The 18,009-nt window shown below is 34.4% G+C and overlaps 1 protein-coding gene across 3 annotated transcripts in view; it reads left to right on the top strand.

Moving 5' to 3' along the window:
* LOC122792911 (caspase-8-like) overlaps positions 1-18,009 on the top strand; it is a 722,590-nt gene that overhangs the window by 469,385 nt on the left and 235,196 nt on the right. For all 3 annotated transcript variants that reach the window (XM_044060469.1, XM_044060468.1, XM_044060470.1), the window contains exon 7: positions 9,378-9,510. In XM_044060469.1, the coding sequence (XP_043916404.1) occupies positions 9,378-9,510 (133 nt within the window). The remainder of the gene's footprint in view (positions 1-9,377; positions 9,511-18,009) is intronic.

Genomic DNA, 18,009 nt, shown 5'->3' on the forward strand with positions numbered 1-18,009 from the left:
TGCCAGCATCATGAAAAAACTAATAATATTTACTTCACAGTTTCTGTCTTCCACAGTTCCTCCCAACTGTCCAGAATTCAGCAGAATGTCCCTCCCAGCTCCACAAAGATACAGCCAACCAGTAAAGCCACACTTTAAAATGTTATACTTTTTTTTAAGAACATTATAGTTTGAACTTAAAAAATGCATCCTATTGATGATAACCCTCTCCAGTCAGCAAGATAGCGTCATGGCTACCATTTAAACATTGCAAGTCTAACCTGGCCATGTCAAGTGAAGTACCTCCCCATGGAGCACCCATCACACTCTGGGGCAGGTGCATTTTGTTGAAACATGGTGCCTCATTTTATTTATTTTTAGAGCAAATAAACCACACATTTCATTGCTATAAAAAATAAATAAATCAGAAACAGTGCCCTATCCAGGCATGGCACCCTAGGTGACCACCTAGTTGGTCTATGCATAAGGCTGACCCTGGCAGCTATGTAGCAAACCTGAACTGGATAAAGTAGATGTTGGAGAATGGATGACTGAATGAATGGATGTGTGTGTGATGGAGGGATGGCACCACTGCCACAGAATATGACAGTAGAAGTGCATCACTGCCACCAGATGACACTCAGGTGGCAGGATGCCACCCACTCTGGCATCAGGATGACTGGCACTCATGGAGTTTGAATTCCACTACTGCCAAACAAGGGTGAAATGATAGCAAGAGAGTTCACACATGTATGTTTCAATAACTAACTCACAAAATATAATCTGGCACCAAGAGCATACAGAGGATATGCACTGCTATTCTGGTTTGGGCTTCAGATCTCCACAGCCACATTAAACTGTACACAAGCCATTAATAGAGCTTAGTCTTTGGCCAAGCACCCCCAAGGCCCTCTCTCCACACTCTCTCCAGTGTCTTCCAGTGCCCCTTTACCCACAATAACTATCTTTCACAAAATGTATTATTTTAACATGCACACACACACACACACACACACACACACACACACACACACACACACACACACACACACACACACACACACACACTGAAATTCATTTTACTGAGACCACAATACCTACATTTCAAAATACTGAAAACTCATTTGGCTGAGTATTATTATTATTATTAAAGCTTACAGTACTGACTTTCAAAATATTGAATTTTAAACCATAGACATGCACACTTACAACACCAACAAGTAACTATTTCCAAAACTTAAAAACTACTTACTTACCCTCTTAACAGAAACCAGACAATATAACACCAAACTAGGTGGGGGGGGGGTACACTCCCCACACCCCCTGATATGGGGAGCTGTGCCCACCACCCCCACACCAACTATATATATACTAACTCCAGGATTGCAGTATAGTGGGGAAAAGGACATATACCTTTTACTTACTTTACAGTACTGTACACACTGCCACTACTACCAGGAGGGCACAAAACATCTACCATAGTACTTTAGGTACTTTCTATAAAAATGTAGAGAGACATACCCACATTTAGAAGCATTACAACACTACTTTCTATGCTCCTATTAGTATTCTGACATTTGGCACTTTAAGTTACTGTAGTGTTTTATTTTATCACAAGCAAGTCACAGGTGAAAGGAAACCCAGCTGGAAGACTTTTTCAATGTTTCAATGATACCTGAGTTGGAAATTGTGTCAAAAACCTTGGCTGGGTCAAGATAGGTGGTATGCACCATCTTACCTTCTTCCAGGGCTTTGGTGATATTCTCAAAGAAGTCTACCATGTTTAACAGGCATGATCCACCCTTGACAAAGAGAAACTGGGTTGGGTCAAGAATTTGAAGATCGCCTATGTCCTTATTTATAAGGTCCACGTTGCTTCTTTCCATGGCCTTGCAGATGAGGCTGGCCAGGCTTATGGGTCTATAGTTCCAAGGGTCAGTTGATGGCCTCCCTTTGTGCAAAGGGATTACTGTTGTTCTCCACTCTGCTGGAACATAGCCAGTTCTCAGGCTATGGTTAAAGACAGCACCTAGTGCTTCTGCAAGAACTTGTTTTAGATTGCTAAGCAAGCAGTCTGGGATGTTATGTGGTCCCATTGAGGTCATGTTTTTGACCTTGGAGACAACGGATATAGCCTGCACTCTAGAGATGCTAGGGGAGGGGACTGGTGTCAAGAATGCTTTGAGGTATGGCTGGTTGGGGATGGGGGGGTGGTGAAACTGGTGCCAAATCTGTTAGCTAGCAGGTTGGCAATTTACTCAGGTACAGTATGAGTGATAAACTTAGAACAAAGTTGAAGAACAACTCCAGGAAAACCGCAAGCAGTCCAACAAATACTTTATTGGCAAGACACAGTTGTTAAGCGCTTTCGAAAATCTTCATCAGAACAACATTAATACACAAAAAACATTCCCAATATATAGCCCCTCACAATGAATCGCATGATATAATTAATTAATCATTTAAAGCAAAACTACCATATTTATAAAAAGGTTTAAAAATTATCTAATACTATATGCCAATAATTTTAGCAGGGGGTAATTGAACAACAATCATTTAACCCAGGATAATTACAGGCATCCAGTAAAATCTGCCATCTAAGTTCCTATTTGTCTAAATGTTAATTTATTATCCCCCCCCCCCGTAAACCCTTGTGTAGCTGTTCTATAGTTAAAAAATTAAAATTATGATTATCATGTTTTTCAACATGCCTATAAAGTGCATTTGTGCAATTTTTATTTTTAATATCTAAAACATGTTGATATATCCGCTTCTTAAAAACCCTACTGGTTTTTCCAACATAAAATGCTGGACATTGATTACATTGTACAGTATGAGTGATACCATCCACTGCAAGTTTGACACATAGCTGGGCATTCCCTTTCAGATTTCTGACATAGCTAAAGAATGCCTTATGGGTTTATCTTTAGCTAGGGATGCTATTTTAGCTTCATAAGTCATTGTCGACTGTGTTTACAGGAGATTTGAAACTTTTTATACTATCACTCAGTAGGCCGTAGTTAGCTTTAGAAAAATGTTTTAGTTTTATTTCTTCTGTGAGGATGTCAGGTCCAATATTTACTTTGAATGTGACTGATTTATGGTCTGACCTTATCAGGGAGAGCACCACACTGAAGGAGGGTGCAGTGACCCCCCCCCCCTTGTTGGTGAGTAGTAAGTGTAGGATATTTGGACCCCTTGTGGGGGTGTGGACTGTCTGTTCCAGGGCATTTGTATTGACAAAGTCCAGGAACCTCTGGGCGATCATATTTGTGCTTATATATGTCATCCAATTGATGGAAGGATAGTTGAAATCTCCCATGACCTATGTGTTTGGCTGTATGGTGAGTGACTCCATTAGGTCCAGGTAGGTGGTATGTTACTCTTGGCTCATCATGGGGGACCTGTAGCTAACAATGATGTGGTATGGTATTTTGCATATAGTTATTTGGACCTGGAGTAGCTTAAGAGAGTCATACTGCTTAACCAGACTTGAGGTATATTTAGCTTTAATGTAAATTTCTAATTACAGAGCAATTAGCACATTATTTAAATGTTGAACACCCTGTCATACCCATTTTTCACGGCCTCCCGAAGGTGCATAAAAATTCAGTTTCACCACCTCTTAGGCCTATTGTTTCAGGTAGGAAATGGATAACTGAACTGTTTTCAAGTTATATTGATAAACAGCTGTGCCCTATACTTAATAAAGTTATAACAGTGCTTAATGATACAAAACATTTTCTTAGGGATTCATACCAATTTACACAGGAGAATGCCATTGGTCTGAATAATTGTCTTCTAGTTACACTAGATGTTGAATTCCTGTTCACCTGTATTCCCAATTTGGAGGGTATCAATATGATTAAGTAATTTTAACCAAACATAGTGACTACAGTGTCAAGCAAATTGACCTCTTATGTCATTTTCTTGAAGTTGTCCTTGAAAATAATATCTTTATGTTTCAGGATGGATACTATTTGCAGAAAGTTGGCATAGCTATGGGCACGTCTTGTGCCAATAGCTATGCCAACATGGTGCTAGCACAATGGGAAGAACAGTTTGTTCTTAATAGTGTCTGCAAGCCTTCGTTGCTGTTTTATAGAAGGTTGTTGATGATGTGGTTTTGTTTTGGGGAGGGGCTAAGATGGAATTTTCAGCCTTTGTTGACTATCTACATACCACCACATCGTTCCTGAAGTTCACGTGCCATGTTTCATCTACAGAAATTATTTTTATGGATGTGCAAGTGAGTAGAAATATAAAGGGCGACTTTGTAACTAGACTTTACAGAAAGCCATGTAGAAGGAATAATATTCTAAAGCGAGATAGTATGCATCCTTTCTAATGTATATAGGAATATTAAGAAAACTCAAGGGATGAGGATTTCCCGCTTGAATAATACAGAAGATGGCTTTAATAATGATCTAGACAAACGTTCTATTGATCTTGCCTCTAGGGGCTGTAATACAAGTGAAATTAGTGCTATGAGGGATGATGTAAAAATTCTGAGGTCAACTTCAGCCGTTCCTAATTTTTCTGGTGGAGCAGTAGAGGGGCGCAAGTCCGCTATTAGGAAACCTCATACTATGCCATTGGTTCTACCTTATGCCAGTGATTTCAGAAGGATTAGGCACGTGGTGGATATGAACTGGGGTATTTTAACTACGGATGACAGGATTCGGGATTCGTGACATTGTGGGTGTTAAACCTAATTTTGCCAACACAAACAAGAAATCTCTTAAACGACGGTTGTGTTATAGGGATTCTAAGTTGATGCGAACAGAGTTGCCTGCTAAACATCTGCTTGTTGGTGCTGTACCCTGTGGCAACTATAAACACTGTCCCTCTATTGATACAGCTAATGTCTTCATACACCCCATTTTCTAGACAGAAGTTTGTGTTTAATCTTTATGCGCATTGTAAAACTAAAATATAATTTACTTAGCAACATGCACAGCATGTGAATGTTTTTATCTAGGTAAATCTAGTAGAATGCTTTATGAACGTATTCATAAACATAAGTATGCTATGAAAAGGGCAGATTTAACAAATGCTCTAGCTAAGCATGTTTTTGAACTGGGCTCTTCTCACTGCTTTAAATTTAAAGTGGTAGAAATTGTATACAAGGGACTAAGAGGTGGTGATTTTGTTAATTTCACTGAAGAAAGGGAATTATATTGGATTTGTATGCTATTTGCAGATAGGAAGTCAGGGTTAAATGACAGGGTTTCTTTAAGGCCTGTCTTGAAATCTAGAGATTTACCTAGATGATTACTGCATTGTTTCTATTGGCTCTGTAATTATATAAAAACCTTAATTGTGTGATGCTTGTTATTCAGTCTGACGAAGAACCTTGTGTTTGAAAGTGCTTACTGTGGAATTAAAACTGTTTTATTGGGACCCCCTTGGTTGTTGGAACTTCTTTTTGTATTTACAATTGTTTTTTTACTATTGATAATAAGGTCCACAATAAGGAATACTGTTTTGAGTTTAAACAAGAAAGACTAGAAGTGCTAGTTAATATCAATCACTCAGAAATGACACAGGTTTCAAACCACAAACCATGTAGAAAGTTTTGGAAATCTTTCCAACATTTCCTATTTTTCCCACAGTTAAAAAATATATGCAACCAGTCATCTTTTAATTGTAGTTTGCATTTCCAACATGAAGAATCATTTAATTAATACATTTTATTCAACTGTTAAGGTATTATTAATGATCTCTTTAGATATTTCTGAGTAAGAATCTCTCAGTAAGGACTAGAAGTGGTAGACCTCACTTGCCTTAAAAATAAGTCTTTACATTCATTATTAGCATCATAAAATTACTTTTTGACCAATTGTCCTGCTATTTATCATTTATTCTAGTATCTAGGTTTAATATTAATTTGTCTTATACAAAACAGGTTTAATATCTCCATTACCCATTATGATTATACAGAAAAATAGCAAATATTTCATAATTTCTAATCGTATCTCATTTATCAATCCTCATATGTTCTTAAAGTTAACTATAAAATTATTTAATATTGATTTACTTGTGCGATTGATATTATACCTGTCTATAATTTCATCAAGCTTTAATAACTTTAGTATTGATACAATTAAAACCAGTACGTAAAATTCTTGCCTTTCAAATTTAACATTTGATTATATAAATTACTTTCATAAATACCTCTAGTATAAGGTATTTGAAAATAGTATAAACTACTGGAAAAATAGAAAACATGCATTTTTTTCAAATAAACATTTAAAAAGTTCTTAGTTGACTTGAATATTAAGTTAATATAATTGGAAATTTATTTAATTTACAGGGGGACTTTCCATATATATTTTTAGCTGCAACATCACATTCTTAAAAAAATATCTAAAGACTGAGGAATAGACTTTAGCTTTAAATTTTCACATATACAAATATGTAATAATTTCCACTGAGACTCATAAGTATTATCCACTCAAAGTAAAAAAGTCACTAAAGATTAAGATGATGCATAATTTAAGATACTGGGAAAACAAATTCCTCTATTCCGTGGTCCAAATTGATTTTTCACATGTTATTCTATTTTGCTTTGGATACCATAACATTCAGTGATACCTTATTTGATTTATTTACAAATTCCCCTTTTGGAATTAAAGCTATAGATTGTATAATATATAACATTTTTGATAATCATATCATCTTTATTAGTGTAAAACTGTCCTCAAATGAAAAGAAAAAATATATTCCATTTATTAGCCAGGGTTTTTATTACCTTTCATAATAATACATTCATTTATATTTATAGTTGTCTGCTTCTGTATAAATTTAACTATTTAATTCTGTTATTAGTTACTTCTTTGTTAAAATCTTTTATATAAATGTTTGACTCATATTGGTTAATGAGCATAATCTCAGTTTTATTTTTATTAAATTTCATTTGGATATTTCTTCAAAGTATTTGGTAGAGTTAAATATTTCACATAAATATTTATTTAAATTCCAAATAGCATTTAAAATATCCTCTGCAAAAAAGTTAAACTTTTGAAGTCAAGAATTTGTTTACGTTAAAATTTTCAATATTTGTATTATTTTTCTTTATTTCATAAATTATTCAATTACAAGTAGAAAAGAAGATGGGGAAGAGGACCTCCCTGCCTAATTCCTTTTTAAATATACAATCCGTTTGATAAAAAGGAATCCAAATTTAATAAATGATTTTGATCCTTCATAAACATTTCTTTACAGTGGAAGCCCAGCTAAATTACATTTTACCCTAGTTGTGTTCCCCCTCTGCCTGCCAATCATCAAGCCTCCTCCTGTCAGACTTGAACCCATTTGTTTCCTAGGGATGAGGAATCCTCAGATCCACCAAAGTGAGAAGGGCTGTCATCCAGGTAAACATCAGGGAGTTTATGCTTTCACTACCATTATGGCAAGGAGAGCAGTGAATGAGCTACTAATGTCACTATGAGAGATCATAGTACCACTCCCAGGATGCCCACTGCAATTTCAACCTTCCTCTGAGGGATTGAAGCTATGCATGTCATGTTCACCTCCCTTCTCTGGATGGTCACACCTATCCTCCTCTGTTAGTGTTAAGTGCCCAAACCACAAATCAGAATAGGATTCCCTTGGCCATAGTCAGAAATGTATCCCTTTACATCACCAGTGGTGGTTTAATTTATTACTTTGTGGTCGTAATTGTGGTTAACTTCTGCTAGAACAGTTTTGAAAGTAGTGTATAATGTTACTTTTAGTGATGGTAAAGTACAGATTTTTCTCAGTATTATTATTATTTGCAAATAATAGATGCTTGAAGTGTTATTGTACCTGAATATGTGGAGTTGTCAGCACACTTAGCAATCCAAATGAAATAAACCCTAAAAAAGATCACTGGAGCAGTCTGCTTGAAACATCATAAACAAAATAATTAAATTCTACAAGCAAATACATACTTTTTGGATTATTAGTTATCCTAAGTTATCGTTGTGATAATATATGACTTTATATTTTGGTCTCAATTGGCAGAGTGTCACATGATTTTTTGAAATGCCAAGATATACGACATACACAATAGTATAGTTATCTAATCCCCAAGTCTTGTTTTAAAGAAAAGAAATAGTTACTCAGGAACATGTTGCCACAAATTCATGGTGAATTACATCAAGAGACAGTAGCCTATTTAAATAATATTTTATTAATTGCTACACATTCCACAGAGAGAAGTCAAGCTAAATGGTAACTGTTAAACTTAAAGAATCAGCATTGCAATCCCTTACCACAACTAGCCTAATGTTCTGATGTTATTCTAGTCCCGGAACCTCCTACATTATTCTAATTACAAGATGCATAACTAATCCACCCCTTGCCTATGATAAAGTATTACATAAGAACACACGTGTGTATAATATCGGATTATATCTTTGTATTTGTATAATGCTACTTTCTGCACTACTTTTGTACTCAGTTTATATACCACTAGTTTTATGTTAATTTGCACATGCAAAATGTTATTTGTCATTGATGTTCTGCTCTTCCAAGTCCAGGGTGACTAAAAAGGGACTACATACCAGATCACTTATCTAGTAAACAAATAGAAATAAAATAGATAAATAAATGAACTATAAATAGCAGGCTTGTGCCTGTCTCATTTTTTTAATACATGGAATGATCAAAGCCCTTTTCTAAATGGTAAGGCAGCACCTGTATTTCATTTTTTGAAACATAATAATAAGCAGGACATTACTGTACTCCAGTGAAGTAGAATCACCACTTCAAAGCAAGAGGTTCTCAGGTTTGATTCTTGGATGTGGTGCCTTGTGTATGCAATCGGCATGGACTTCTTATGTCTGTGCGAGTTTCCTCCTACCTTTCAAAGACAGAAGATAGGTTGAGTGGTGAGATTACACATAAGTGTATGTATTGTGTGTTTGCATTTCCTGCAAGTAGAGTGGCACCCTATCCATAGCAGTCTTCAATGAGGTGGAGGTACTGACTGATGGAATAAGCTGTAGCATCCCACCATGCTGTGAAGAACAAAGTGAATTATCAGAAAAAATGGATGAATGACAAACTAAAAAAAAAAAAAAGTTTAATTGGGAAAGCATAATTTCTGGAATTAAGTTTTTTATCATTATGCTATATACAAGCCCAATTTTGTCTAGTATAGCAGTTTCAAATCCAAGCACTCAGGTAATTGTTTTAACCTAGGTTGGAAGGATTCCAGCAATTCCAAGATGAAGGTGTAAAAACTAGAGGGAATTTTGCTGTGAGTTAAATCCCAGCAGTAAATGAATGGCTGGGCAACTGAATAACAAATAATGAAGTTTGCAGCTTGTTTCTTCTTTGTGCTAATATCTCCGAATCATTGAACTGTAAAGTGTACTGCAGTAACATAACTTATCCTTGTTCAATAGGCTGCTGCTGCTGCTGCTGATGATGATGATGTCTATGATATGAAAAATATCCCCCGAGGGAACTGCTTAGTAATCAACAACTACAAATTTAATATAGAAAAAATGAATCGTGAGGGGACAGATAAAGATGCTGGTATGTACTAAATCAAATAAAGCTATTTAATCAGTGCAGCAACAACACCCATGTTTTCCTGTATATTGCTATCACTTGCAAACAATAATACTTGTTTTAACCAAGGCCTGCTATACTATGTTTGTATTATTTTGAGTGGATAAGACTGCATGAGCTGATCTAATCAAATCTAGAGCTATTGTATAAAAGTAGAAAGAGCGTGTGTTTTGCTACATTTTCACATTTGGTCATGGCCATATTCCATGAACTGTGTGAGGTTTTGAATTAAGAATATTCAAAGTTGATAGAGGGGGTATTGAGGGGTATAAACTTTCTTCCCCAACAAAGGTCACTGTGCAGGGGATGAGATAGTTGAGGTTCAATAGTTAATTTTTATTTTTTTTTCCTGGTTACATATAGCTTTTCACCCTTGATAATGTTATTTCCAATCACTGTTGACAAAATACTATTAAATGATGTTCTTTGTGTTTCACTGTTGCAGTCCTGACTTGTGGGATTTCCTGCCATGGAAGCCCTTGGCTGGCCCGACTACCAGAGTAAAAGGTCTTCCCTCTTCCTATGACCATAAGATGCACTTGACTGACTTCAGTACTCTGGGGTATAAGTGGAGTCTGCCTACATCATTACCTCAGTTCTTTCTTGCCATCAGAGCCTGAAGCAGATGAAGCTGAACGTGCGTCAGTCAGTCCACTCCAGAGTGAAAACTTCTAAAGCTAAGTACCCCATTGGTGAACTTTTTCTTTTTTCTAAACTAATGTCAGAGAAAGTTAACAACTGCCTCTGTTGTGGTAAACAAATTCCACACCGAGATTTTCATATCTTCTGTGTTACTTGTTTTGGACCTTCATACAACATCCCAAATTGTCATTTCTGCACTTGATTCAACTCCCGAACTATAAGGCATAAGGCAGACATTTTAGCAAGATTTCTTAGCGAGTCCCCTGAATCTCCTTGTGGGATGGTGTCCATTCCACATCCCAATGTCGATCTGACTAAATGCAAATGGCATTTAGAAAAACAAGATACAAAGTGAAACCACAGTCCACATACTGAAATCCAAGTAAAAGCATGAAGACTGGATAACACAAAACAATTTATTAAGAACAAAGCCTTCATCAGTGTATAGCCAAAATTAAAAACATTTAGCTTATATATAGTCACACACAGCCCATAATTAACCAATTAACAGTAAATTAAATTCAATTAAAACCTTAAAGTAAAATACAACTAATGCAGGCACATTTGTAAATGCTTTAACACTGGTTTTAGTCAAACATATTGATTAATACCTGGTAAAACATCGACATTCATTCTCAGTATCCATTCATATTTTTTAATTTCCAACTTATTATTCATATCACATTTTCTTATGTTAATAGTCACCCTATCAATCACGATAAGCATAAAAATATGACCATCACCAAATTCATTAGTATGTTTTGCTGAAGAATTAGTCATAACATATCTTCTAGTATCAGAACTATGCTCAATAATGTGATCCCTTAAATGTGTAGTCGACTTGCCTACATAGAAGGCTGTACATACTTTACAAGTGGCAAGGTAAACAATATGTGTGGTATTACATGTTGCAAAACAAATGTAAATTCTTTATGACTAGGATGAATGAAATAATTACTCTTATTTATAACTTCACAGCAAGTATAATTATAACAAGGTATTGTAGAATTTTTGTTTACACTTATTCTTTCCGTAATATTCATGTCTTTATAACATAATTTCTGCTTCAGACTAGCTGGATTTCTATAGGAAAAGCTAGGTGTTGAGTCTATAATGGAATGTAATTCAGGCAAAGATCTTAATATGCACCAGTTGTTATTAATAATATCTCGTATCTGAGATGTATGTCTATTATAATTCATAACATAATGTATTCTATCTGCATTATTATTAGATCATTCCCATACCATTTAATTCATCATAACCTTCCATATAAAAGTAGGGTTTAGCCATAGATCTCCTTTGTGGTAACATATCATTAATCTCATCAAGACATTTTGCATTATAAACCCTTTCTATAAAAATGCTCTTAAGCTCAGTAGCTTGTTGTAAATAAATCACAGTAGAAGTATTAAGCCTGCTTATTCTTAAAAATTGTGCTTTTGTAATGCCCTTAAAGATATGCGGAGCATGCATACTAGTACGATGTAGAAATTTGTTCATGTGTGCAAGTTTTTTAAAAACAGAAGTCTCAATTTTTATGCCAATATGTTGAAAAGTAACATCTGAAAAATTCACACATGACTCAGAAAAGGTCATTGAGAATTTAAGAAAGGAAGTACTATTATTCAAATACTTAATGAAAGAAGTTAAATAATTTTCATTACCCTGCCACAGAAAAAAATACATCATCTACAAAACGTTTAAAATAAGCAACTTTGTCTGAATAACAATTAGATTCACTATGCACACATATACAAAAAAATACATAATCTACAAAACGTTTAAAATAAGCAACTTTGTCTGAATAACAATTAGATTCACTATACACACATTCACGTTCCCATTTGTCCAATACCAAATTTGCATAAGTGTTAGCTATAGGTGTGCCCATCACTGCACCTGATGTTTGGTGATAAATATTATCATTAAAAGCAAAATAATTGTTTTCTAATACAGGAATTAGCAGCCCACACACTGTTTCTATTTGTCTACCATCCATGCAACCCTTTCTCAAAAGAAGTTCCCTTATTGCCTGAATACCATGCTCATGAGGAATAACTGTGAATAATGATTGAATGTCCATAACTACCATCAAAATGATAACATGTTGATTCATATTAAACCATTCTCTTAAACTAAACAAAAAAATCAGGTGTATGTAAATACGTACATCATTTAAGTAAGGTGAAAGCTTCTTTTGTAAATAGACAGATAGGGGTTCCGTAATCCACCCACGACCAGAGACAATAGGTCTTATAGGTGGGTTGAAACATCTTTATGGACTTTTTGGAAGACCATATAAAATGGGTAACCTGGCAGCAGGTACGGTGAAATAATTAAATAAATTAATGTCAATATCCTTCATTGCTTGTAAATCAAATATGGCCATATTAATATGTGAAATACAGTTATTCACAGCATTGATATTTACAACTTTAAAAGCACTAGGATCAGATAAAAGTAAATGCACTTTCGAAAATAATCATTCTTATCCATTAGGACAACAGCATCCCCCTTGTCTGCTTCCTTAATAACAATATCATCATTCCTAATTAATCTGTTAAGTGCTTCACGCTCATCAAATGTTAAATTAAAATACTTTTAAAGCAAGTTTTATTATACAATTGTCTAATCTGTAATTCACATAAATTATGAAATGCAGTGACAACAGGGTGACTATTTGGCAAAAATGTACTTCTACATTTAAATATAACACTATCCGTTGTTAAATTATTTCTAAAAAATAATTTCAAGTTCAGGCTTCTTGCAAAAAGTTTTAAATCAGTAAGGGCATTGCTGAGTCCTTCTAAGGCTGAGGGAATAAATTGCAGCCCTTTATTGAATAAAGAAAAATTGGCAAAAGTCAAAATCAATACAGATAAATTTACAGTGTTCATTTTGGTTACAGTACCTTCATTTAGCTTCATTTCTTGGCATTGTTGAAACTCCTGCTTCTTCCATGCTTCCTCTGTGTAGAACACCCTCTGGATCATTCGCACTTCTTTTTGATTACTTCCTCGGGCAATTTCAATTGCACTGGAAGCACGCCATGTTGAAAACCCATTTCTGGGGCTGAAGCTCCTCTTATTGGTTGCACCTGTGACGTGGAAAGTGTAGTTGATGTAGACGCTGCTGTTTGACTGCTCAACCCGTTGCTATTAGCAACCTCAACAGTACGGACACAGTTCTTATTACCAATTAAAGAAGTACTAACATCATCCAATGTATCAGGAGAGCTAGTTACATTCCTTGAAGTAGTGACAACGGTATTTTCAATTTGTTGTCTATCAAATGATTTAGACTTCGGCCAGGAAAAAATATGGCTGCTATTAAACTCATTAATGTCTCGCTTTAATTTTTATTTCTTGTTTTTTTCAAGACTATCATCAAGTGCAGACAGTTTATGTAGCGGTCTATCATATTCATGTATGCATTTAGAAAATATCACAGAAGAGGAGAGTTTGGTCTCCAGTTCATCTATTTCTTTTTTTATATCGAGCTCAATATCACAAAAAAAGTCATTCATCAAAGCCATATATTTCAAGCCAAGTTGGATGTTCATTTCTTGCCATTTTTGTAGTAAAGATGGATAGAAATTACCATAAGAGGGCATTTTTAACACCCTAAGACCTCTCGGAACGATGTCCAATTCAAGATAAGCAGCAAAACTGTAACATTGCCATTGTAGAATTTTATATTTTCTTACCCTTTTCTCAAGAAAGTTGAGTTGCTGGAAAAAGGTACTGTCATCCTCACTACGTTGTGTGTTAAAATGTTGAAGCGGTGCCACTTCATTCGAAAATTTCAACAAAGGATTAGCGTGAACACTGAGAATATCACTCAATTTTCAACCCATTGTCCAAAAAGGCTGTGTTGTAAACAAAAATTAAGCACCCTTATACACTGAAGCACAGATGCAATTAGAAAAACAAGATACAAAGTGAAACCACAGTCCATGTACTGAAATCCAAGTAAAAGCAAGAAGACTGTATAATGCAAAACAATTTATTAAGAACAAAGCTTTCAGGTTAAAAAACCCTTCATCAGTGTATAGCCAAAATTAAAAACATTTAGCTTATATATAGTTACACACAGCCCATAATTAACAAATTAACAGCCAATTAAATTCACTTAAAACCTTAAAGTAAAATACAACTAATGCAGGTACATGTGTAAATGCTTTAACACTGGTTTTAGTCAAACATTTTGATTAATACGTAGTAAAACATCAGCATTCATTCTCAGTATCCATTCATATTCTTTAATTTCCAACTTATTTTTCAAATCACCTTTTCTTATCAATTACCATAAACATAAAAATATGACCATCACCAAATTCATTAGTGCTGATGTTTTACCAGGTATTAATCAAAATGTTTCACTAAAACCAGTGTTAAAGCATTTACAAATGTGCCTGCATTAGTTGTATTTTACTTTAAGGTTTTAATTGAATTTAATTGACTGTTAATTGGTTAATTATATGCTGTGTATGACTAAGCTAAATGTTTTTAATTTTGGCTATACACTGAAAAAGGTTTTTTTTTTTTAACCTGAAAGCTTTGTTCTTAATAAATTGGTTTGCTTTATCCAGTCTTCTTGCTTTTACTTGGATTTCAGTACATGGACTTTGGTTTCACTTTGTATCTTGTTTTTCTAATTGCATCTGTGCTTCAAGGTATAAGGGTGCTAAATTTTTATTTACAACACAGCCTTTTTTGGCAATGGGTCTAAAATTCTCAGTGTTCACGCTAATCCTTTGTTGAAATTCTCAAATGAAGTGGCACCGCTTCAGCAATTTAACATACAACGCAGTGAGGATGACAGTACCTTTTTCCAGCAACTCAAACTTCTTGAGAAAAGGGTAAGAAAATATAAAATTCTACAATGGCAATGTTACAGTTTTGCTGCTTACCGTGAATTGAGCATCATTCCGAGAGGGCTTAGGATGTTAAAAATGCCCTCTTATGGTAATTTATATCCATCTTTACTACAAAAATGGCAAAAAAATGAAAATTCAACTTGGCTTGAAATATATGGCTTTGATGAATTACTTTTTTTGTGATACTGAGCTCGATATAAAAAAAGAAATAGATGAACTGGTGACCAAACTCTCCTCTTCTATGGTGCTTTCTAAATACATATGTGAATATGATAAACTGGTTGATAAATTGTCTGCACTTGATGATAGCCTTGAAAAAGACAAGAAATATAAATTAAAGCGAGACATTAATGACTTTAATAGCGGCCATATTTTTTCCTGGCCGAAGTTCAAGTCATTTGATAGACAAAGAATTGAAAATACCGCTGTCACTACTTCCAGGAATGTAACTGGCTCTCTTGATATGTTGGATGATGTTAGTACTCCTTTAATTGGTAATGAAACCTGTCTCTTTGATTGATATTAATACCACTGTTGAGGTTGCTAATAGCAGTGAGTTGAGCAGTCAAACAGCAGCGTCTATGTCAACTACACTTTCTGCGTCACAGGTGCAACCAATAAGAGGAGCTTCAGCCCCAGAAATTGGTTTTCAACATGGCGTGCTTCCAGTGTGGCTGAAATTGCCCGAGAAAGTAATCAAAAAGAAGCGCAAATGATCCAGAGGGTGTTCTACACAGAGGAAGCATGGAAGAAGCAGGAGTTTCAACAATGCCAAGAAATTAGGCTAAATGAAGGTACTGTAACCAAAAGGAATGTTATAAATTTATCTGGATTGATTTTGACTGATGGCAATTTTTCTTTATTCAATAAAGGGCTGAAATGTATTCCCTCAATCTTAGAAGGACTCAACAATGCCTTTATTGATTTAAAACTTTTTGCAAGAAGCCTGGACTTGAAATTAATTTTTAGAAATAATTTAACAATGAATGGTGCTCTATTTAAACGTAGAAGTACATTTTTGCCTAGTAGTCACCCTGTTGTCACTACATTTCATACTTTATGTGAATTACAGATTAGACAATTGTATAATAAAAATTACTTTAAAAAGTATTTTAATTTAACATTTGATGAGCATGAAGCACTTAATAGATTAATTAGGAATAATGATATTGTTATTAAGGAAGCGGACATGGGGGGGGGTGCCGTTGTCCTAATGGATAAGAATGATTATTTTTCGAAGGTGCATTTACTTTTATCTGATCCTAGTGCTTTTAAAGTTGTAAATATCAATGCTGTAAATAACTGTATTTCACATATTAATATGGCCATATTTGATTTACATGCAATGAATGATATTGACATTAATTTATTTAATTATTTCATTGTACCTACTGCCAGGTTACCCATTTTATATGGTCTTCCAAAAGTCCATAAAGACCGTTTCAACCAACCTATGAGACCTATTGTCTCTGGTCGTGGGTGTATTACAGAACCCCCTATCTGTATATTTACAAAAGAAGCTTTCACCTTACTTAAATGATGTATGTATTTACATACACCTTATTTTTGTTGAGTTTAAGGGAATGGTTCAATATGAATCAACATGCTAACTTTTTGATGGTAGTTATGGACATCCAATCATTATTCACAGTTATTCCTCATGAGTATGGTATTTAGGCAATAAGGGAACATCTTTTGAGAAAGGGTTGTATGGATGGTAGACAAATAGAAATAGTGTGTGAGCTGCTAACACTTATATTAGAAAACAATTATTTTGTTTTTAATGATAATATTTATCACCAAACATCAGGTATAACGATGGGCACACCTGTAGCTAACACTTATGCAAATTTGGTATTGGACAAATGGGAACATAAATGTGTGTATAGTGAATCTAATTGTTATTCAGACAAAGTTGCTTATTTTAAATGTTTTATAGATGATGTTTTTTTTTTCTGTGGCAGGGTAATGAAAATGATTTAACCTCTTTCATTAAGTATTTGAATAATAGTACTTCCTTTCTTAAATTCTCAATGACCTTTTCTGAGTCACGTGTGAATGTTTTAGATGTTACTTTTCAACATATTGGCACAAAAACTTGAGACTTCTGTTTTTAAAAAATCTGTACACGTGAACAAATTTCTACATACTACTAGTATGCTTGTTCCGCATATCTTTAAGGTCATTACAAAGGCACAACTTTTAAGAATAAGCAGACTTAATACTTCTACTGTGATTTATTTACAACAGGCTAATGAGCTTAAGAGCAATTTTATAGAAAGGGGTTATAATGCAAAATGTCTTGATGATGAGATTAATGATATGTCATCACAAATGACATATATGGCTAAACCCTACTTATATATGGAAGGTTATGATGAATTAAATTGTTTGGGAAGATCGAATAATAATGCATATAGAATAAGTTATGTTATGACTTATAATAGAAATACGTCTCAAATACGAGATATTATTAACAATTGGTGCATATTAAGATCTTTGCCTGAATTACATTCCATTACAGATTCAACACCTAGCTTTTCCTATAGAAATTCAGCTAGTCTTAAGCAGAAATTATGTTATAAAGACATGAATTTTAAGGAAAGACTAAGTGTAAACAAAAATTCTACAATACCTTGTTATAATTGTACTTGTTGTGAAATTATAAATGAGTAATTATTTTATTTATCCAACAAGTGGGAAAGAATTTAGATTTAATTGTTTTACAACATGTAATACCACACATATTGTTTACCTTGCCACTTGTAAAGTATGTACAGCCTTCTATGTAGGTAAGTCAACCAGACATTTAAGGGATCACATTATTGAGCATAGATCTGATACTAGAAGGAATGTTTACTAATGAATTTGGTGATAGTCATATTTTTATGTTTATGGTGATTGATAGGGTGACTGTTAACATAAGAAAAGGTGATTTG

Source organism: Protopterus annectens, chromosome 2.part0 (assembly GCF_019279795.1).
Source record: "Protopterus annectens isolate FY-2018-M chromosome 2.part0, PAN1.0, whole genome shotgun sequence".
Lineage (NCBI taxonomy): Eukaryota > Metazoa > Chordata > Ceratodontiformes > Protopteridae > Protopterus > Protopterus annectens.